General features: G+C 35.5%; 1 protein-coding gene across 2 annotated transcripts in view; it reads left to right on the forward strand.

The window, feature by feature from the left end:
• The first annotated feature begins 222 nt into the window (after positions 1-222).
• Positions 223-23,885, forward strand: part of LOC145680706 (transmembrane protein 272-like) — a 59,993-nt gene continuing 36,330 nt past the window's right edge. The window contains exons 1-3 of one of the 2 annotated variants that reach the window (XM_081751624.1): positions 271-372; positions 15,615-15,767; positions 23,367-23,541. In XM_081751624.1, the coding sequence (XP_081607750.1) occupies positions 15,744-15,767; positions 23,367-23,541 (199 nt within the window). In that variant the 5' untranslated portion in view covers positions 271-372; positions 15,615-15,743. Of the gene's footprint in view, positions 373-15,614; positions 15,768-23,366; positions 23,542-23,885 lie in introns of both variants that reach the window. The other variant, XM_081751623.1, reaches the window with a different exon arrangement.

The raw sequence follows: 23,885 nt of genomic DNA on the forward strand, positions 1-23,885 counted from the left end.
CATTATTTACCAAATTGCTTGCTTTTCCTATCTTTTTTGTAGTTTCATTCATTGGATTTTTTTTTATAAATATAGGCCTACATATGTTTCTTTTAATCTAATGTTTGTAATCCAAAAATTAATACGTCACTGTTTTCGCTTTGTACTTAGGTTCTTAGGCCATGACGTTTAGAAAATAAAACTGCGATCACCATGCCGACGAGAAGGATGTGACGTCACACTATTTCAGTCTATTGGAATGGCGGGAAGCGATGTGTTTCTGTTTCTTGAAATGTCTGCCCTCTAGCAGAAGAATGTGATGTTTACCACAACCCAATAACAATGAAAATGGCAGCAGAAGAAACGGCGTATGAGAACCTATATAGCCAACAGGTATGTTTTGTTATTGCAAAATTTTGAATGTTTCTATTGTATATTAAATGAAAGTGAAATTTTAGTGGTCTGACATGCATTATTAGCTGTTTTATAACAAAGAAAGAATAAACTATTTAGGCCACAATTATTGAGTTTTATTAATTCTGAAGGAAAATGTCATACAATTATAAAAATCTAGTTACGCCCATTTACGAATATAAAGCTTTTCTCGCTTTTTGATACTCATAATCACAGTTTGTATCAAATGACATGGGTTTCTATAAACTGTAGCTTTAAGGAATGACAATGTTAGTAGTATTTACACGATTATTGTGTTCACATTACCATGAAAGTAAAAACAGGTAATGCACGGTGTTGCTGCAATAATCATTCGTCATTTCTGAATTAGGATATGTGTGATTAAATAAATTTTGATCCATATTGTGTTGTAATGAAAACAAAATGGATATCCTTTGGTAATTGATACGGCTGATATTTAATATCCCCCAATCTTGCACATATAAGATTTACAGTGTGTTATTTACTTTACAAAATATAGCTGAGCTAGGGACAACTAGCGAAGGGAGTTAGAAGCCTCCAGGGCCATTGTACTTGTACCTTTATCATAATTTAGACAAAAATAAGGTACTCGGTTCTGGAACAATGAAACGAGTTAGGGGAGATTCTAACTGCCATCCATTAATACTACTTTATTATTATTATTATTATTATTATTATTTTTTTTTTTTTTTTTTGTTGAAAAGATGATGTTCCTTTTTTTCATCATGGTTATTTCGTAGGTCAGGTTTAGGGACACCACTCGAAATGATTGATGAAATATAATTCTTTTCCTGATTTCATTCTTAATGCGTCCGAAAGGTTTACCGTACTCTGGGCGACATAACAATACTCCACATTGCATAGATGAAATTCAAGGAACCCACGAGAAGCAATTATTGTGCTATCCTATTTTATAGAGGCATATACTTATAGGATTAAGTTCCAAAGTTGGGCGTCCGTTTCCAGCAAAATTTTTAAAATTTACAGTAAAGATATGGATAGTTTGATCATTTGTGTGCTTGATAATATATAAGAGTCTCGAAAAATCTATTTATTTGTTATATATAAGCGACTATAAACATGGGACTATTCGGCGAGCGGAGGAAACTACTTGGCGGAAGGTAACCGAACAGTTGCATTGTGGGAAAGAAACGAGCATTTATGTTATCAACATAGCGAATGTACAAGGGCAATGATCCTTCAGTTTTAACATTTGTGAAGCAATACGTTGATAACGAGCAAAATCTTTTAAAAGTTTGTGAAGAGCACGGATTAATGAACCTAATAACAAATTGCAGAAAGTGTGCAAAGGAGATAACAGCGAAATAACGTGGCGAAAGCGGACGCCCAACTTCGGAATAAATGCCTACTTATATTATTGAAATGTGGATTCCTGTAGCAGTAAATTCATATTTATTGTCTTAGTGGGTGCAGATTCATGCAAATTCATATTAATGGGTGCAGATTCACTTAAGGGGGCTGAGTATAAAACCTGAAAAACTTAAATACACTAACTTGTGCTAATGATAACTAAAAAGCGCCAACCGAGGCAGGGCAGGCGCGTGAGGGATCGTGGATATGCTCGTAAACTATATATGGCAACTCAACTAACGTACCTTCTGCTGTAATTTTAACTCCCCCATAAAATAGGATAGCACCTTAATTGCTGATGAATTCTAATTCTTTCACGATTTTCGTGCAAGTAGTGTGTCCACACATATGTCATAAAAACTAGAGCAAAAAATAAATAATTAAATAAAAAAAAAAGATGGGTGACGACTAAATAGCTCAAATGCTATCTAATCGAGTTAGGGTAGAGCAAAGCTGGTGGGTCATACGCGGTGGTGCATCCGTAGGGAGCAAACACGTGAGTTACGAGTGGGTATGTATGTAAGCGAGGGCAGTAAAAACACTTTTTTTTTTCGCAGTGATACGAGTTCCTTTATCACTACTGGTGGTTTCACATTATTAACCTTACAGTTTGAAATAAAATACAACTCTTGTATACCGCGCAGAGATACTACGCCATTAGAAAATAATATATAATATAATTCTTTTTCGTGTTGAAACAAATTTTCCGGCTTGTTGAGTGCTAGTAGGCAAGAAGATAAAAGTAAAGAAAAAGTCTCAAACCCAAGACGTTAGCTAGAGGACCCCAGTGCGAAAATTCATCAGAAAGATACCGTATATATATTTCTCGGGGTCATTATAGCTATCAGAAATCATATTCAAACAACATTTAAGAAAATGAAATTCTCAGAACAAAGCAAGTTTTATTTTAATTGTGTAACAGTTTCGCCACAATTATTGTTTTCAATTAAAACTTGCCTTGTTCAGGGATTTGTACTTCTTTTGTTAAGTTATTAAGTAAAGCAAAGCTAACATCAACCAGCTAGGTATCATTTTAAGAGTGTGACTAATGTCCTTATTACAGAAAAGAGAGAGAGAAAGAAAAATGATAATTGACGATAAATTATTTTTGTCTTTTGTTTTATATCTACTGCAGTTGACAACATGGAAGAGGGCAAATTGTTAGTATAATGTACTAAACGTTTGAATATTACGCTAAATGTCTTTTACTTAATAATACTCTAAATGTTTATGGGACAATAATTTAGAAGTACACTATTTTATGCGATTATTAAATTAGCGATTCTGTTCTAGTTTTGTAATGTAAAATTTTGCAGCCCATGCTGATTTGCTGAATCTTGCTGACTTTTTTAATTTTGGCTAGGGATAGGAAAATTAAGTCTCGAGCAATTGTGACGAAAATAATTGTCATATATACGTGATATAGCGACGAGTTTCTTGAACACAAAAAGGGTTGCAGATGGCTCTTTTTCCCAATCTTTTATATTAAAAAACCAAGCCATAGTCAAACGTTACATCCGAACAATGCCAGAATAGACGTGATAGCAAGAAAGTGAGTCGAACTGTACGGAAAAGTGCGGAGTATAGTGATTTTTTTCACTTGTTTAATCTAGATTAGTGATGGGCAAGAATTTTAGATCGTAGGTAGGATGGCTTGGAGAAGTTAATTCTGAATATAAAACGTATATCCGCTTTCCCGATCCTGTTGTGGTTTTCGTTCTTTCGTTTTTTTTTTTTTTTTTTTTATTTATTTTCTTTCTTTTTCTGCTTGTTTTCAATTTTTGGTTTTATCGATGATGGCAAAATCCTTGTTGCTTACCAGAATTGAAGTAAGGTTACCTTTAAGTAAGTTTTAAGTAATCCAGAGTTCAACGCACTTCTATGATAATATTTGGCATCCTGTTATATATATATATATATATATATATATATATATATATATATATATATATATATATATAATGCCCAAAACCAACCAATTGCTGTAATGATGGTGTGGGAGGTAATAAGAGTATCCCTGGAAAACGAACGGACACGATGTTGTCCACCACAAATTTACTTGGCCGGGAGTCGAACCAGGGATCCCACACATCAGAGGCAAACGCTGTACCACTAAGCCACCATGACCCAGAACTCACAGTCGTCTTACTAGATACAGGAGAATTCTGGCAAAGTAACTTTAGAAGTGTAACTACGGTACAGAGCATGTGATCAAGCTATGATCTATATGCTATGCTGAATTAGCAGTATTTTTTCCTGAGTTACGTGTCTGTCAGAAGAAATGGAAAACTACTGAGCGAATGGTTTATTCGATGTAGATACGAAGCAAAATTATTCCACGAAAAAGAAAATGGTCGTAAGAATAAACTTCGTGTTGGTGGTGGTTTGAGCGGAAACTAATGAGACGCCTTTTGGAAATTAATTCATAATTAGGTATACGAGCTTTGGAGATAGTCTTCCGTAATATACAGGGTGATTTTTTAAAACTCGCGGATTTCATTTGGGTCTAGAATTTCTAACTGAATTCCGAATTTCATGCGGTTTGTGGCAAATTATGAAAGAAGGATGGGAGATATATGGAACTATGTTCACTGGTTTAAATTCATTCGAAGTAATATCAACCACACTTCAAGAAAAACAGCAAATATTCGCCAGTGTACTTTATAATTGGAATGAGGTTTTGAATGTTTGAAGCGAAATTGCAGAATACAAATTAAGTGTTAGTGGTAACACCCATAAATCATATGTTCAATAGCTATAGCCGGTTTCTTGCGACAAACGACAGGGAGATTTCTTGAGCGACCTAATGAGTCGATAACTGACATCTTCCACAACACTCGCCTGTGGGATCCGACGCTTCCCTGTGTCACTCAGAAGCGATAGTGTTTCTTCCAGTTTATTCACTAGCAACCATATTGTGTTCCTGTCTGGGGCAAAACATGATTCAAATTTGTTTCTAAATGCCCTTTGCATAGCAACAACTGATATCGTTCTGCAAAAACTTTTAACGATAAACTCATGTTGCTTCAAAGAGCACACTATTCTCACTCACACGGTAGCACAGAACTTTACAGCGCAATTGCTAATACAATGGCCCGGTTTTATTTTATTTTATTTATTTATTTATTTTTTTATTTTTATTTTTTTTTTTTTTTTTTTTTTGATGAGGTTGCCATCCACAAAGAGAACTCAAATCTCCATATCGCACCGCACTTCATTCCAATTGTAAGGTACACTGGTGAATATTTGCTGTTTTTCTTGAGGCGTGGCCGATATTACTCCGAATGAATTGAAACCGGTAAACATAGTTCCATAAATCTCCCATCCTTCCTTGATCATTTGCCAGAAACCGCATGAAAATCGGACTTCAGTTAGAAATTCTAGACCCAAGTGAAATCCGTGAGCTTTAAAAAAGATCAACTTTTTTTTTTTTTATTTATTTTCAAAAGAAAATATGTGATTTACTTAAATTTAGCGTATTTCTGTGGAATAATAGTCCTGAATAGGGGTTCGGTTCACTGTACATTTTTAACTTTTAAGATGTTCAAAGTAAATAATTGTGATATTTATTTTTTTAACAAATGGGTTAGATATCGAGGACTATCATCCGACAAATCATTTTAATAGCATCAAGCTGAAGAGACGAATATTCAACATCTCTTGTAACGAATTTTATTTCGCTTTCTTCCTTTCCTCAGAATTTGGCCTAGGTTGAATATTCTCCTGGGTACTGAAGGTACTCCAGGCCATCCAACCGTAACTTAAATTGTATTTGCACTACAAAAAAAAAAAAAAAAAAAAAAAAAAAAAAACTTAAGTTAAAATATAAAAGGGAAATAAAATAACATCTGCAATAATGAAGAAAGGAAGATTTTTAAAAAAAATAAATAAATAAAATTAAACTATACTTCGAATCAGGATCTTTTCTCCTGTTGAGACCACTGCGAGAAGCACAGTAACTGTTGATAATATCCATAACGTTTAATTCTTTCGTTCTGAAGACCACTTGCCAATATTGTTAATCCAACTTATAACTAAGGGATATTCAGATCTCATAACACAATGACGACTACTTCGGACAATACAAACTAAATTTATTGTTAGAACAGAAAGAAAAAAAAAATAAAACTACAATGACAGAGCTCTCCTTCCCGCACGGAGAGGAAAAAGACTGAAATACATTGCAAGTGGAAAGAAAAAAAAAGTATAATTAGGTTGAAAGTTTAGTTCCAGATTATGTTCTTAATTCCAAATTTTGTCTTCACCAAACCTGCCTTTACAACCATATCTACGCGAACAGAACATTTATTTTAATGCACCTCTTAAGTTTCCAAATAAAATTTAGTTCAGGTTATAGTTAGTTTCATACAATATAAACTCTGTTTCGTCAATCCGATTCTTAGTGCAAGTACATTTTTGCATTTTGGAGATTTAGAATTACATAGTACAAAATTACAAGTTCTGTTTATATCGGGTTGACCAAAAAAAGAATAAATTGTTATGTTGCCTGAATTCAATTTCGTCACAATTTAGTATTAAATTTTACAATTGTTCTTAAGCACTATTACATCATTCGAAAGGAAGGGGGGGGGGGTAACATTTCTTTCGCCTGCTGACATACATCAGGAATACAAAATAACTATTACAAAGGTTTACGGCATACTTATTAACTCGGTTCACAAACTGAATACAATTTTCACCCAACAGCTTTCCTAATGGCTGAACACCCTATGAAAGTGGCAGCGGTGGAGATAGAGAATGGCCGGGCCTACATAAACACACTGAAGAAATAAAATATTATCTGTCTTCGAGCGGGCAACCTGTCTATCTCAGGCGCAACACGTCTCTAAATACACACTTTCTTCATATATTTAACTATTTCTTTGCCCATGGCTCATTAAATCGCAACTTCTCTAGTGTCACTTTTGTGTAGCACAAATTTTTAACTACTGATCGTATCTGCCAAATATTTCTTTAAGTTACAGGGTGAGCGGACAAGCTTCAGGTAATTCCATTATCACAAGCATTTATGTTAACAACATGCCAGCAGGATAGAGAGAGAAAGCAGTGAACGTTCTAAACATCACCCCCGGTTTATCATTCCATACTTAAAGTTTACTAGAAGGGTCCTATTAACCACAAACAACAGAGCCAATTTCAGATTTTGGTACACAATAGTTAACAATACTAAAACTAACCTAACCAACTAACGAACAAGGAAATCAATTCACACAAAACGAAAGAGATTTGAACGAAGATTTGATATGGAGAGGTGCTAAGCTAAGCGTAGATTTTTGATATTTGAAGTTCCAACCGAGACAAGTGGAAGTGGAAGTGAAGGGAGAGCAAGGACGAATTCTATCACCCAGGCGACTGGGGACCCATGCTTGACCGGAAAGATTTACTTTAAACAATCATGTTTCTAGATTCCATTACTCTAAAGAAACTCATATAATGTTATTTTTATCATTGTAGAAACAATTTACAATAAGCAGGCGTATATATTAATTTATCTTTGCTCCCCCCTTTTTATCTGATATATAAAAAATAAATTTTCGAAAACCGAGAATTTAGTTCATAGTTCCAATTTTTAAGGTTTGTCACGGTTTATAAAACATCAGGCAATTCGTCCGAAACTAAATTTAGACGGCAGCAGTCACTTCCCCTACGCCTGGAATCTTCCGAGTCGCATGACCCTTCCGGATTTACAATTTATCTTCTAGATTTACTCCAGCCGCATTATAAATAAAAAAAAAAAAACATTGATGTTACCTTGTAATCCTGGAAACTAACGTTCAAACCTTATCCACTGCGAACTAATCCATTATGGGTGAAGCACGTGCATCATCATCAGGGAAGAAGAATTCTGTCGTAGTTCGGATTATGACGGTCTCACTTCATAGTTGTCCTTTAGTCCTTCACCCCACCTTCCTAACTGTATTTTTCACTAATAACTCACATATTAAACGCAGTGGGTTTCTTCTATTTTCAAGGTTTCAGTCCACCGTAGCTACCTGGGATGTTAACACGCCATAATCAACCCGAAAAAGGACGCTATCCCCTCCTGGCGAGGATAGCTTCACTTCGCCCCCCTTATTTTTCAATTGGTAGGTTTAAATACCGGAAGATGTTGGAAATTTTAACATACTTATCCACCTATTAAATGTGGTAAAATAATTACGATTATAATAAAAATATCTACATTATAACTACTTACTTGAAATAGTTTAAAATTAAATTTTACAAAAAAAAGCTTGATATCCTTTGTTTTTCATTTTGGTTTTTCTCACTTGGTGGCAGCACATTCACGCACAGCGAGGACTATAAACGAACACTTGATGTGGCTTTGGATCGAACTCGAAGGGCGCCATTTTGGGTCCTCAGATCCCAACGATCTCATACTAATATAAACAATTATACATGAGCGGAAAAGGGACCGTCTCACTCTAATTTAGTTTCACATCCATGAGTGCTTTGAAACTAGGCCTATTTATCTTACATGAAATCTTTAATGTCCTTGCATATGCCCTTTTGTATGAAGTAGACAAGTCATCATGAATTGTGGAATGAGAATGTGCGAGAAGATGTAAGAACCACAAGGAAACCCACAATTACGATTCAGCATTATTGCATGTTCCTTTTTAATAATTGTTTCAGAAAAGTGAACAGTATGGAAGCAAGTCACAGTACAGATTGTGGTTGTTCATATGACATATTACCTGTTGTTCAAATATATGTTCGTACAAATTGACAATAGATCGTCATTCGTATTGTCCTTACAGTTTTTCTACTAGGTATGTTTGCACAAAGAGATATCGTGGAAATGTTAGTTCCTGATAGACCGGAGGCAGGTGAATAGCACAGTTTAGTGTGTCGAAAGTGCACAAGGTGATGCTATTAGAAATCATTGTGACATATAGTAGAGTACAGTGATGCAGGTGCCTTGTTTGAGGAAATTCCAACTAAGTTCTAGTTTCTAATTTGTAATTTGGTTTTAAAATGGATCGCACCGTTTCTTTATACGAGTATTTTGTTTTAATGTTTCCTTCCTGACTAGGGATTCTGAGGCAAATTATAAATGTAAATTGGCCCTTATACACTGATCTATTCTTTGAAGTATTGATTTTTGTCCTCAAATTTCCGTTTTCGTATCAGAATGATAGTTGTGTTTGTCCAAAATGCAAAATATCATCATTCTAATTCGGATCACTGTTCTAAAATTGTACGTATATAATATTTATTTAGATCATCTCTCAACATATCTTGATGTTTCAGCCATCACAAACGTGATACCGGTACTTCATTTTATTTCAATTCAAATACGGTGTCAGTCTTAGAGTTTATAGGGCCGAATAGTGTTTTCATAAAATAATCTTTTGGTATTTTAAATTGTCTTCGGGTCAGGTTTTGACGTTCAATTAGTGCACAAAGTTCCAGATACAGCACTTGATGATTTTTCATATTGGAGTATAAAAAGGTTTTAAAAAATGAACTATGGCAAATTACGCATAAAGGAGTAAATTTGTGCGTAAATTACGAATGAAGATATGTTCCAGAAATGAGAAAAGGACCCAGTTCAAATTATTAGAAACCCTAGCTAAATTGGAAGACTAAGTTTTCTGATCTAAGTTTAGGATTTACTATGGAATATTTGCAAATTACTTTCTCAATCACTTTTGTAGAATTACTTTTAACGAATATAAGCATAATGTTGGCCATATGTAAGCATTTTAATAATAATAATAGTAATAATGAATCATACTGAATGATAAATCAACATAAATACCTAAGATAATTGCAACAAATAAGGCTAAATTATATAGTAAATTGAGGAAAACTTGTTCTTTTCCTTCTTAGCAATTTATCAGTAGGCGCGAATTAAATTACGTTCAAAGGATGAAAAATTACATGACTGGAACGGGTATCGAACACGAGTCTCTGGCTTACCGTATTGGAACGTTAACCAGTAAACCACCGCATCACCTATGCACCCTTTCATTGCTGAGAGCGGTGCTGTGCCACAACTTCCATTGTGTTTGGAGAATGAAGTGTCAACAGCGTTTGTTCCCAAAAGGTCCAGGAATTATGTTTTGTAGTTGGCAAACCTGGCGGACAAGACGGAGCTTCGGGCGAAGAAGTTGGTGGGGGATTTAAGCTTGAAAACGAGACCGGTTCAGTCGCTTGCGGGCAGTTGTTGACGCGGGGTCATGCTCCGTGCAGAGTACCTGCTGCACTCTTGTCGAGCAAAAAACGGACCAGTTTTTGGAGCAGCGTTATGCAATCAAATTTTGTTTGTAACTGGGGCGGAGACGCTCGAAATTCTTCGGAAAGCCTACGGTGACGGGCCGATGAAAAGATGTCAAACTTTCATGTGGCACAAGCGGTTTCGGAAAGGTCGGGAATCCGTCAACGACGACGACCGCTCGAGATACCCGTCGACGTCGATAATTAGATCTTGCACCATGACAACGCGTCAACCCACACCGCGTTCATTATATCCAAGTTGCTGACCAGAATGAGTGTGGCAAAGCTGTCCCAGCCGCCGTACAGCCCCGATTTGACACCAGCGGATTTCTTTTTGTTCCCAAGGATCAAATGAACCCTCAAAGGAACTCGGCATGGGACGATGGAGGCGGTAAAAGCAGCCGCGACGACCTCACTGAAGGAGATTCACGTTGACGACTTTCAGTACCATTCAGTGAGTGGGTGAAGCGTTGGAACGGTGCATCGAAGCAGGGGGAGAATACTTTGAAAAGTCCTGAAAAGATTGTAAACTGATATTGAATAAATTATTTAAAAAAAAATCATTCCGGAAACTTTTGGGACAAACCCTGTATATTACCGAATATCTGTGACGATTGACGTATACATTATGACATAAAATGATAGAAATATTGAATTCTAATGTGTAGAGGAATTGGTGAGACAAAAACAACTTATTTCTTCCATGTTTAGGATTATCACTATCCAGTTTGAAATAATTAAATTGGAATTATGCTGTAGGTTGCAATTAAATCGTCACAATTTGTTAATACAGAAATACACAAACATTAATGCTCAAATCTAAATATGATTACGGCCCTTGTCCTATTGTGAAATAAATAAATTGAAACAATACACTTGGAATTAAATCTTCACAATAATTTTAAACGCAAATTGTTTGCACGGTAGCGACCTCTATTAGCGTGAGTGTTAACTATTAGGAATTATCGTGACGTATTGAGATGTTTTTCGTTTATAAATAGGAAATAGTATCTAAATGAAATGTTAAAAGTGGGTTGTCCAAGCTCAACAAGAGATGAAAAAGACAGACACCTCATTCTCCAGACCATTTCTCTTTCTGAATCATCTGTACGTCATATAGTTATTCAGGAACACTAGCAAATAAATTAAGTTGATATAGTGCCTGAGAAATACATAGGTAACAGTTCGCAGCCAGAACTTTTAATATTTATCAGGCTCATCCGCACCGTATCAACATTACCGTGAGCAGGGACACTACCCCTTCTGTTGACCACTGCAGTCTGTCTTTGCCGCAATATATACATAATTCGCTGTAGTTGAACACAGTTCACAGCTACGGTGATAGTGTGAGCATTAGATACTAGCTCTAGTGCACAACGTCGCTATCTGTCCACCAAACGCAGATTATTGACTTGTTTAGGGTTTTGATGTGTATGACGCCAATACTAGCGTAAGTCAGTGATCTGACTCCTTGGGATATTTTGTACATCGTCTGTTTCTCAAAGCACATTAAAAATGTGCACAAAAGGATTTGTGTTGTGACGGTACGTTTACGAGGAACATATGCTGAGATGTTAAAGTTCATGACATACCCGTTCAGGTAGTTTCTATACTGTAAAGATAAGATAAAATGCAACCAAATAGTTTCCTCGCTCATCATAAATCTTCAACTTGTGGAACCGCTTACAAGTTCCTAGCAACTCTATCTGAATCTATTTCAGACACTGCTTTCAGCCCATTATCTTTGGTCGTTAGAGGTCGTCTTGCGTGAGATTCATCTTCAAGAAACTCCTGCTTGGATAGAAATTTTCCGGATCACTTCTGGATTGTTCATACACTCATTGAATTCACTCCAAAATCCTTCATATGTTCAACTGCTATAGCTTTTATTGTGCCCAAGAGGCTCGAATAACAACTTTCCACATTCATGTTACAAGAGAATTTGACTGCTACAAATACAATACATTCGTTAGGCAAGTAGCATAGTCAGCAAATTCGTTAAGAGGTGGGCTTTTGATGGGGATGTAAGTTGACACCTCAAACCACTCACCTGGTAATATTCCATATCAATCCATCCTCCTGTATTTCGAATGAAACACTAGGTCACTCATAAGTCAAGTTTATTTAGGTTTTAACCCAAAATTGTATAATAACAAGCTAAAAGTTGGTTGAGATGTTCAGAATATTGTCCCAAAACAACATACTGAAAATCAAACATAATCCGGTCTGGAGAAACCGAGATATGCATCATTAAGATGGCTCCCCACAGAGTTTATCTCTTTTCTTAAAACGTCGTGACTTTTTGACATTTCAAAATAGAAACTTCGTTCTTGCTTCATTTGACAAAGAATACATTAAAAATTGATATTTATAACGACTACTTGTCATATTTTGTCACAGTCTTCAAATATGGCGATTTCAAGTCAAGCTAGTGTGTTTTCAATGTATGTTTTAAGATTTAACTATGCATAACTTTGAAACGAAATATTATACTGGAAAACTTTCAGAAGTAATCGTTATTTGCCGCTTCAAAAGCTTCCCAAGGAGCCCAAAATACTTTTATATGTATCTGAAATTTAATGAAGCTAGTTAATTTTAAGTATAGCTGGCCATGATCGATTACTTTTAAATATGAGCGTGTTACAATCACTGATGATGCTGTAAATGGTAGTTGTGTTGCTAGCAATAGCTATTATATTCGGGATATTTTCTGCTATATGTGTACCACAAATTGATGTGAAACATATGGCTTAGGAAATTTCATTAAGACGCAGATGTATGCCATCATCTTTAGCAGGGTTGGCAAAAACCATGGTTTTTATTGAAAAAACCAAAAAACCAGTTTTTTTTTTTTTAATTTAAATAATTTACTCTATGTATTTAAATTAGAAATTAGTTTGCTTCGCCTTGGTGTTATTATGCAACAACAAAGTTATGCTGGAAGGGGTCACATAAGCGTAAAGCGGAATCCAAACCGCTTCTCGGCTTACATCCAAGAGAAATTGTCCATTTGGACACGAAACCGGGGCTAATTGGTCACAAATGTGATTGCCAACTCACTCACGAAGGACTCTTGATAAAAATACGTTGTACTGATCTTTACATAGGCCTGTTTGTTAATATAATTGTCAAGAGTAATTTCAGAAGGACTAAAAGACAAACAGTTACACAAGTAAAAACATTATACAGAATTATATATATATATATAAATCGGGAAACTCCCGCCTTAGCCATTGGGAAAGTCCTGATATTTAAATGTATTTGTGTGTAAAATTTGAAGGTCAACGTATCATAACCACTACGCTAAAACTGAGGTGTTAAATTAAAAATTGGGTATGTAGATATTCAATAAAATTAAAACAAATTGAAATCCAAGCTGATGTTGGAAGCTACGTAGGCAGTTGATAAATTTTGCCAATTTCTATCAATATGTTTAAGCAACCTTGGCTTCTTTATAAAACAACAGGCATTAATTCAAGTAGAAATATATAATTTGGTTTCATTTCGTATGTTTAGGCTTAAATTCCTTATGAAATACCAACGTTATCACGGAGAAGACTTTCGCTTAAAGAGACACCTCGAATTGCTACTTGGTTTACACTTGAAAGATGGGTTCGACCGAGAATTGAACACGGGACCCCTTGATTAAAAGGTGAAAAGTAGATAAACGTAATGCGGATGGTTTGATAGGTGGAAACGTCACCATGAAGTTCACACGATTTAAACATTTTTCGTTTTTTTTTTTTGTTTTGTTTTGTTTTGTTTTGTTTGTTTGTTTGTTTAAACCAGTTGGGTTTTTTTTTTGGAAAAACCAGCTGGTTTAAACCAGCCAACCCTGATCTTTAGAAAACTTGATATTTCAATACTGGAAATATTTCTCTATTTAAAAATTCTGTTAATTTCACTGGACTAAATATTGCATTTTCTTTTTGTTGTGAAAGCAATATGTATATGATTGTCTTGTTTATCTGATTACAAAGTATTGAGTAAAACAAGTTAATATTCAGTCTTGAAAATTACCTCACGAGGACTACAAATAATAATTGTAAAATGAAATGTAATTAACTTAATGAACAACGTATATCAGAAGATGTAACTCATTTTACTGAAACAGTTGAGGCTGCGGAGAAAAGTGTAGATTAATCAAATTTTCTCCCCCCCCCCTCTCTCTCTCTCGCTCTCTCTCATATCATTGCCTATAGTTTAAGCTCCTCCATATCATCATCCTGACTAGAATGCGCGAACAGTTTCCACAACCATGACCTCACAAAAACTTAACATGCTTCACTTCTTTAGCACTTGGAATTTCGTTCGCAGCTAGACACACTATCACAAAAAATAATGTGCGAGATATTTTTAGTTGTAGGATCATTGTCTTTCGGAACAGACCAGCAATCCATCAGCATCCATCCCTAATCCGTTGGTAATAAATTCATAGTGTTTCACTGCTGAGACCGGTGAAAAACTCGATTAAAATGTTCCTATTCTATGGTTCATGTTTGTGCAAATGAAGATAAGTCAATTAAAATGAATTGAAAATGATAACACCCCATATTATGCCTTTTGGGCTAAAAGAGACGGAAGATGCTCGAGTATTTGCTATTTTTTCGTGAGAGAGCTACATTTTTTTTCCCTTCTAAACGATGAAGAAATTGTATCGCACGAAGTTATAATAGAAGAGAAGTTATTGATATAGATTAGAAAGTACTTCGAGGTCAGCTTGAAGTTCTTAATGCTGTAAACTTTGAGAAAATTTTCTTTTCTCAGGTATTAGGACCCAAACTTAGATATTTGCGTCAGCTTGCGAAGCCAAGAGGATTAACAAATCAGTATCCTCTCCCACAAGAACAGATGATTGTACTCTTGTTCCCGTTGCTGTTACTGATGTTGAAACTGTCAAGAAATATGAACCTGAAACTGGAAGTAGAATGATACCTATTGATTGAAGATGATCAGTTAAAAGTTCTATAAATATTCTTTTGTTGGAGACGTTTTCTAAAAGCAGTTCTCGGGATACAGTCAATGGTCTGAGATCGTCGATTATTGGCTCTCTCGCTGATTCCTTATTCGTTCGCCTTTCGTACCTGGTCCTGAGTAGCCATCAAAAACTATATTGTCCGATGTTACTGAAATTTACATACTGGAAATATATATCTGATGAAAGTTAAGCGGGCGCACCCACATTACACGACACAACAGAAAACACTTTGATTATATATGTGGGATCTGATGGTAATGTGTTCTTGCAAGAGGCATTCTCCTCCAAAACTGCAACCAATGATGATGTCTTGCCTTTCCATATTGAAATGAAATCTTTAAGTTTTACGTCTCACGTTTATGCTGGCTAGGCTAAAGGAGCGGTGATGATGAGAAATGAAGGAAATGGTGGAATGAAGAAAGTGAGAGGAAACGGAAGAACCCGATAAAACCCATGCACATGGTGTTCGTCCTTGCACATTGAAACACCAATTTGTACTTCAAGTATTTCATCAGTTCCTCCTCGTTTCGCACGACACAACAGGAGATACGATGAAAAACTTGATTTGGGTTAACTCTTTCTTTAAATTTTATAATTTCCGTTACAGTTTCAAGTGACAGAACCTTGTCTCTTGGCTTAAGATGGACATCACTGAAGTGTCGGCCAACAGTTGATTTGTTCGCAGCTACAAGTTGATCTTGGGCTTTTTCGCAGTTTACAGTCATCACCCGTAGCAATGGACATCAGAAGATTTGACAAGGTATTAAATGGATTGTGCTAGTGTAATCAGATTATCCTTTCCCGAAGTTCCTTATTGTCCGTTGCTTTCTGAGATTCTCTCAGTAATACGTATTGTTTGGACGTTATAATGAAAACACCGCTAAAGTTTTCGACGGCGTCTATAACATGTGATGACACAGACGTTACACACTCAGAGCGAATACATTTTTGGTGTTTCCTTGTTGGCATGCTAATCCATCTTCAGTCTTAATTTACACATTAGCACTTGCTCGATTGTCATGACCATATTTCTGACCAAAATTTCTTGGTTCTTCTAATTGAAAATAATTATGATTACGAATGTGTCAAATTCTTCAGACGTCATGCTTGTTCCTAGTTTCAGTTTTTGTTGTAAGTAAATTTGGACAGAATTCGCATAATTGAAGTGGCCCGAAGCATGCAAGAAAGAGGTCATATAATAAATGTTATAACGGTAAAAATTGTAATCACCTGCACGTTCTGCTCTAATGAAGGCACGCGCTAACCATTTCATAGTATTGCGCACATAGTTTGCCGGTTCGATTTGAGGCAGATACATTGTGTAATATTTCGTGTTATGGAATGAAATCGTCCAGGTTTACGTCCCACGACAGCTGTGTAAGGGAAGTAGGCGGTCATAAGTATCGATGAAAGCTACACAATATTCATAATTACCACAGTTGACACACGCACACACACACAAAAAAAACAATATAAAGGTCGTGTTGTAAAAAGGACTTGAACCATTATATGTCCCTGGGGATGAATGACCGAGTGCTTAACTGGGGAAAAAAATAATAAATGAAGAACTAGAGTAATTTGTGGTATTGCAACGTGTTTCATATTCTCGATAAGTAAATTAAGTTGACATGTATATTTTTTTAAGGTGGTAGTTACGTGCTTGCGTTGTAGTGAAAAGTCACCCACATATGTACCTGGACCCCTGGCTGTTATAATTCCATTACTTGGGGTCCAGGTATTTATGTGGGTAGTATAATGTGTATGATATTGTCTATGTTGTACGTAATATTTTCAGTGTTCCATTGATTCCTTGAACGCACAGTGCTATAAGTTTAGTACATCGAGTGCCCATGAATTCCTAAGTAAGGTTGTATCATTTTTTCTTTCTTTCTTCATGTAGACAGCATGATGTTAATTTTAATTTTTATTTTTTATTGTTGTTTGTTCTGTTTTAGAAGACAGTAAAACCTAATGGGCCTTATGCAGAGTAGTTCTGACGCTTGATTAGTGCCATACTAAAGAGTTCCCCCAACATATGTTTCCAGCAGTAGTCAGGCCTTTAGTATGACGCTAGTCATACGTCAAAACAACTCTGCATAAGGCGGAGTATGTGCAGAAATGATTACATGCAAGAAAGAGTACAATGTGTAAGTCGGGTTATCGAAACCAAAGTAGATATTTAATCACAAAGAAACTAGAGAACGATATGTGGCAAGTTCCTTCTGCATTAAATCGACTTGTAAGTGCTATAGTAATTTATGGAAACAGGAGCCTTTCTACATAAACCAAGGAGTGGAAGACCTAGAACAGCTGATGAAGCCGTTGAGTATGTTCGTCAGAGCTATTGTTGTAACCCAACTTAGTTCTTCAGTACTGCGTCTGTTTAACTACATCTTTGAGATCAATAATTCACGAAGTTCTGAAGAAAAATCCACAGAATTTTGCACATAAAACACAATTAATATATGTAATTTATTCAGATGATAAAGCTGCAATGAAAACTATTTTTTGTTAAAATTTTTCAAATAAATTAATAAACAAATAAATATAAAATGAATGTAGTTGATTGATTACTTTCCTACCCGCATTTGCTTTACTGCAAGATTGTGGAAATCGAATAACTTCCACATGATTAGCGAAATAAAACGTTACAGGTCAACAGTCAATATGTGGTTTGGAATTTTGAATAATAAAGTTGTTTACGAAAAAAAAAAAAAAAAAAAAAAGGAATTGCTGATATGAATATCTCATGGAATACATGGTCCCGCAACTCGGAAGAACTCCAGCAACTGGTCATCTTGAAGCACAAAGGGGCAATGCGTCATTGGGGGTTGCATGATCGCTAATTTTTAAATTTCCAGAAATTTGAATAAGGCGAGGTAGCGTGATTCATTCCACTCATCCTTCAAATCCATTGACTTATTGGTGGGTGGGTGTCGAAACTTATCACGTATCCCACTAAAGCAAGGAAAATAAATAACACTAAGCAAAATATGATAGGAACTATTGAGACTAAGGATTTCTATATTTATAGGAGAAAACTACATTATTAAGGGTTAAAATTAAATAAAATTGATGGCTATTTTAAGAAGGGCATGAACAGGAATTGAATATCGGCTAAATGTATTTTGCACAGAGAAATCAGATAACGAGTAGGCAAGAATTGCTAAATTTCTTTATTTTATACAAATTTTTCAACATTTTTTGCTTCATTATCGTTAAAAAGAGGAAAGACTTTACTCACCTGATGCATCCAGTTCTTATGTTAATCTGATATTTTTTTCAATTACCTTTAATCTTAATTAAAAAATCTTCGAACTTGAGACTGTCACTGTAAATTCAAAAAGGACCATAAAATGGAATTATATATCAACTTCTGTTCATAAGACATAGTTATTGTTACAACTAACTACAGTACCATGTTCTGTATGCTGTTTTCTTGTATCCTAGTTGTCATATCACATGCTCGAGTGATAATTTGTTGGTAGAATCCTATGTACAATTTCAATGCAATATCATTGGTGCAAAGTATTTTTAATTTCATTAATAAAGATCTTGATTTCTCTTATTAACTTTAGTATCTATATTCAGATTTGCAAAACTTTTCCACAAACCAAAGTTCTATCATAACTAGATACGGTGTTTATTCTAAATGTTACATTTTTGTTCATGGGCACAAATGTGTCAGTCTCCAGAAACACATGCATCGGTGTTGATAAAAATTTGACTACTGGAAACATATCTTTGTTAATAAAGTTATTACCATTGTTCAAATTCAGCCCAGAATTATTTGTTCTTATAAAATAGATTCATATACGTTTCTTTCCACAATCGGAGAGGTTTTATCTTTAATCTTACATTGTGATGTTTTTAAGTGTTTAAATAATCTTGAGACAGTTGAGTTACCATCCTATGCATCCTTAACATTGTTCCTTGATCCTGATCCCTATATTCCTTTTGGTCACACCAATATAGAACTTACCACAATCACTTCTAACTCGTAGACACCAGAGTGGACCACATTAACCATAAAATAATTCCTATAACGAGTAAGTAACTTTTCAATACTTTTGAATGTTTCGAATGAAACCTTAAAACTATATTTGTTAGATGGGTTCTTGACAGGGTTTGCCCAAGTGGGCCCAGTCCTGGTTTTTTCGGGTTGGACCCACCTGAAAAAACCCACTTTAAAACCCACCTGGGTTTTTGACCCTTTTGTTAGTATATTATTGGTACAACTAAGGTGATCACATTGAAAGTGATTTTTTTTATCAGATCTTGGACTTTTCTTGGACGAATTAGATGCTTTCATGTTAAAGTATACAACAACATTCAGCGGTAGACCTATATAAAGTTCTGAATGCACTGAAAGAATAAAAAGCTTACCTTACCTTGAGATAATTATAGAACAAATTAATGTATGGATTGTGTTTACGGCCTATTTGAAGTAAAATATGCAATTTTATATTTTAGAAAATACTTTCCGTGAATAGTGTGCTCGCGACTCGGCGACGCCGGCGGACGTTATGCCTCATACATTTGACGAGTTTAAGGCCATAGGTCTGTACCAGCAGTAAATATGTAAATACATTTGTATTATTTCATATATTTGATGGCAACACAAGTATTCTGACGTAAAATTTTGTTTTCCAACAACGGTAGTGTAGTCCCGTCATTAGTTGCTACACTTCAAATAAGCATTCTGTAGAATCAACACCAGCAATAGCGTAAAAATTCTTGTCAAATTTAAGAAGATTAATGCTCCGAGTTCCGAAGACTATGTAACGCTACTATTTCAAGTGTTAATTGAAACTTCCGTACTAGTGGAAGTGTCGATGTACAGTAAAGAAAGCTGCATTTTCGGGGAAAACTCGTCGTGATAGAAGTGCTCGGGAAATTCAGGCAATTGAATGCACAAAGCATCGGAAATAGACACTTCAACAATAAAACTATTTATTTTAAGCTGAAAGATACTTAATTTCATTTAAGACATTTTGAAACATTTACTTTATAAATATTAGCTGTCTCTGTTAATTGTTTTAAAGGGTCTTTCCTAGTAAGATAGTGAAATCAGCCCTTAATCCAAATTGGGTTGCTATTGACCCAAAAGGTTACCCTTGACCTAAAACTATCTCAAAAAAATTTTTGATCCCCTACCCCCTCCCCTTACCGAAATATCGTATCATACATGCTCAAAATTGAATATTTTTTAATTTTGGTGGGGGTGGTCCAAAAATTTTGAAAATCTCACAGATTGTAGATACTAACTAGATGCAAATGTGCATTTTTTTTTCAAAACTATCGATTCGTATTTTCTTTATTTTTTGCGTGTTGAAAATTTCAAAAAATTGTAGAAAAATTTGGCGGGGGGGGGGGCACGTTCCTAATTTTTTGGTTAAAAAATTGTTATAAGCTTAGGTACAACATATATTTTTTTCGGGGCCTGAAAGTGATGGCAACATTGTCAAAAAAAAAAAAAAAATAAAATAAAAAATAATAATAATAATTATAAAACTTAAAACAAACGTGTTTTTCGCACGGATTTTACACCATTTTAGGGCCCTTCAAACAATCCTTTGCCAAAGTTCACAATTTTCATTTCTCTTGCGTCCCTTCCGCTTCTGTCGTTTTTCGGCTGTTTCGATTGTGCCGATCTTACCAGGAAAGACCCTTTATTTTCGGGAACAAGAAACGTCTTGCTAGTGCTAGGAAAATTCCCGTAATTGGACGCGCAAAGTATCGGAAGTGAACTTCAAAAACAAAAGCATTTATTTTACTCTGTGAAATATTTGCCATGAATGATATCTTTGTTTTAAATTAATATATTTGGTATTCATATTTGGCGAACGTTACTAAGGCTCCTGGGATGACTTGATCTACACTTGTTCGTTTGTCTGCCTGTACCACACACACATTACAGGGTACAACTTTCGGTCTTTTAAGTTTAAATTTTCAGGGTACAAGCACGAGACACACTAAATTTTCTGTACAGATTTTGACGGCATACCAACGTGAAATTTCAAAATGGCGGTTTTTTTTTGTTTTTTTTTTCAAAATAACAGGTATCCACACTACAAGGCGCAATTTTGGGTCTTTTGAATAGAAATTTTCAGAGTAGAAGCACGAGACGCTCTAAATTAGCTGTATATATATTTTGGCGGCGATCCAACGTAAAATTTCAAAATGGCAACCATTTTTCAACTAGTGGGTATCCACGCTACAGGGTGCAATTTTCGGACTTTTAAGTTTAAATTTTGAGGATAGAAGCAAGACGTTCTATGCAGTTTCTTCTTAGCCAATGTTCCAACCAGTTTCTCATCCTCTTCTCAATAATATCTAAAATTGTTCTTTTCTCTTCCACCATTTCTAAGACCCTTTCATTCGTTTTCCTTTCGGCCAGGTTAATACTCTCCATTCTTCTCCACATCCACATTTCGAAAGCTTTCAGTCGATCCAAACCTCAGATTTCATAAAAATTATCTGATCTATTATGGATGTAGTAATCCCAAGCATTTGGTTTCTTGTGTAACTTCAAAATAGATAATGTAAATTTAATACTAGTGTTGGTGAAGAATTATAACTTAGTATTCTACAGGATGTTTATAATATAACGGACGATAACACATTAAAAATATATCAGAAGCGCCACATTTCTTAACTCGAAGAGGTTTTGATCAAAATAAAAGCAACAGCAGTTGTCGAAACATTATCAACTAACATAAGAATTGGATGCATTAGTTAAGTTTTTATGTTACAAAAGTCTTTAAATGCACACTTTCACTAATTGTTTCTGATTTCAATTGTTTTATAATTATTTAAAATTACATAATGACTGTTTAGATATCCTGTATATTCTCCAAATGTACTAGATCGCACTACTTATATAGGGTGTTCGGTTAAATTTGATAGGCCTACCTTGTATGGTGCACATAAATATGTATTTTCGGGATGTGTTTGCAAAACTCGAAGTATGTTTATACTCTGTCGTTTGAGATACACCAGTGATGTCAAAAGGAACTGCAATAGACGAGTGGAAGACACCGGAATATTAGAAGAAAGTTACCTACATCATGATAATTCGTGCTGGATATCCTAACTTTAATCAAGACAGCTGCTCCTTGCTAAAAGGGGCACGAGAGATGCAACGAAGGCTACGAAGCCGTAGCTGGTAGAAACACATAGACAACATTCCTATTGTCACCGAACACCAGAATTCATCCAGCAGTTGCAGAAGAAAGTGATGAAAGCCTCAGGCAATAAAATGCGAGCTCTAGCGGGGGAAATAGGTGTTGCAGCGTCAACTATGAAGCTGGCTGTAAATGAGGATCTGTAAAAGGCGTAAACGCCAACTCAGACAGAAAAGGCTCGAGCAAACCGGGTGACAAGGCAAAGAAACTTCGTAACAAAGTGAAATATCCAGTTGGACCAGACCACAATCCCCAGAACAATAGATGGCTTCCTACAATCCATCAAACATTCCTCGTGTCATGTACACTAAATTTGTCCAAAATGTGATAGTGTTTGATGTATCTCAGTGACAGTGATGTGAAGCCGAACACCGTGATCAAGCCTATGGTGGAGAGGATGGCTGCAGGAATATCTTACGATGGCAGCAAGATTCAACTCTCTGCCTAAACTTTTACGTTTTCACTGGTCTCAACTTGTGGCCCCTTAACTCCACTGATTGAAGTCCTTTGAATTATGAGTGAGACGTGGTTAAGCAAGTAACCAACCACACTACCTGTAACACCAAGGCTCAACTGGTATACGAGATTCGGGCGGCCTTTAAGGCTCTTCCTCGGGAAACTGTGCATGCTCCATGTGCCAGATTCCAGAATCGTCAAATTTATCTCTAATACCCTGTACATTAATTCTTCACCAATAGGTAGGCTTGCTGGGCATATAATACGCTGTGCTGCCACATAACGATGAAAAACAAACAAACAAACAAACAAAAAAAAAAGGCAATTTAGGCGTTAAGCGTTAAATAGCTGAAGTTATGATATTTTTTTCGCGGGTTCTGTTCGTCCGGAAATGATGAAAAGTATGGAATGTACTTGATGCTTTATTTTTATACATTATATGTAAAGTTCATTCATGTCTTTAAACATGTAATCCTTTCATTGGCTGGCTGTACCATTTCCAGGGTACTCATTGACTTTTGAGCCACGTACTACGTGAATTATCTTGTCTATTGAAACGGAAATCACCGTGTGTGACTGTGAATCACTGCTCATATTGTGAAATGAATTAAATATAATGGTGATTCTGTTTGTGCTATTTTAGAATTCATTGTAGTATTTACTTAATTATTCATTTCGATTTTTAACATTTCCTTTTAAATGCTCTTCTATTAAAGGATTCCGATGAAAGCTCAGATACTGCACAACCTCCATCACAAACACCGTCACAGATACCATTTGAACCAAGTTTTCCACCGCCGTCGTATCAGGATATTCCAGGTACTGTTCCTGTAAGTGCTGGAACTGATAGAGGTCCTCCGCCATCGTATGAGGAAGCCATTGATCCAAATGGTAAGCTGAATATTGGTGATGCTGTTGTTATTCGGATATGTATGTCTTTTTAGTACAATATTTATATGTACTAATGAAATCTTTAGTTGCACATGTTACTACCGTAAAAATACAAACTGCAAAAATTCGTACTATTGTCTTGATGATATAGACTGCAGTTGTAAATAATTATGGTAAACATTTGGATGTTTTACTCTTTTTCCGACATGTGTGCAGAATAATTAGCAGTCTCAGAAGATTGATGACAACATTTACTTGTATTAATAATCGTGTGTGAGAGAAAGAAAGAGTTTAGAAGAGTAATATACTCGCCGTTTTTTAAATTTTTACGAGACCAAGATGAA

The sequence above is a fragment of the Thermobia domestica genome, chromosome 3 (genome assembly GCF_964235325.1).
Source record: "Thermobia domestica chromosome 3, izTheDome1.hap1.1, whole genome shotgun sequence".
In the NCBI taxonomy this organism is placed as follows: domain Eukaryota; kingdom Metazoa; phylum Arthropoda; class Insecta; order Zygentoma; family Lepismatidae; genus Thermobia; species Thermobia domestica.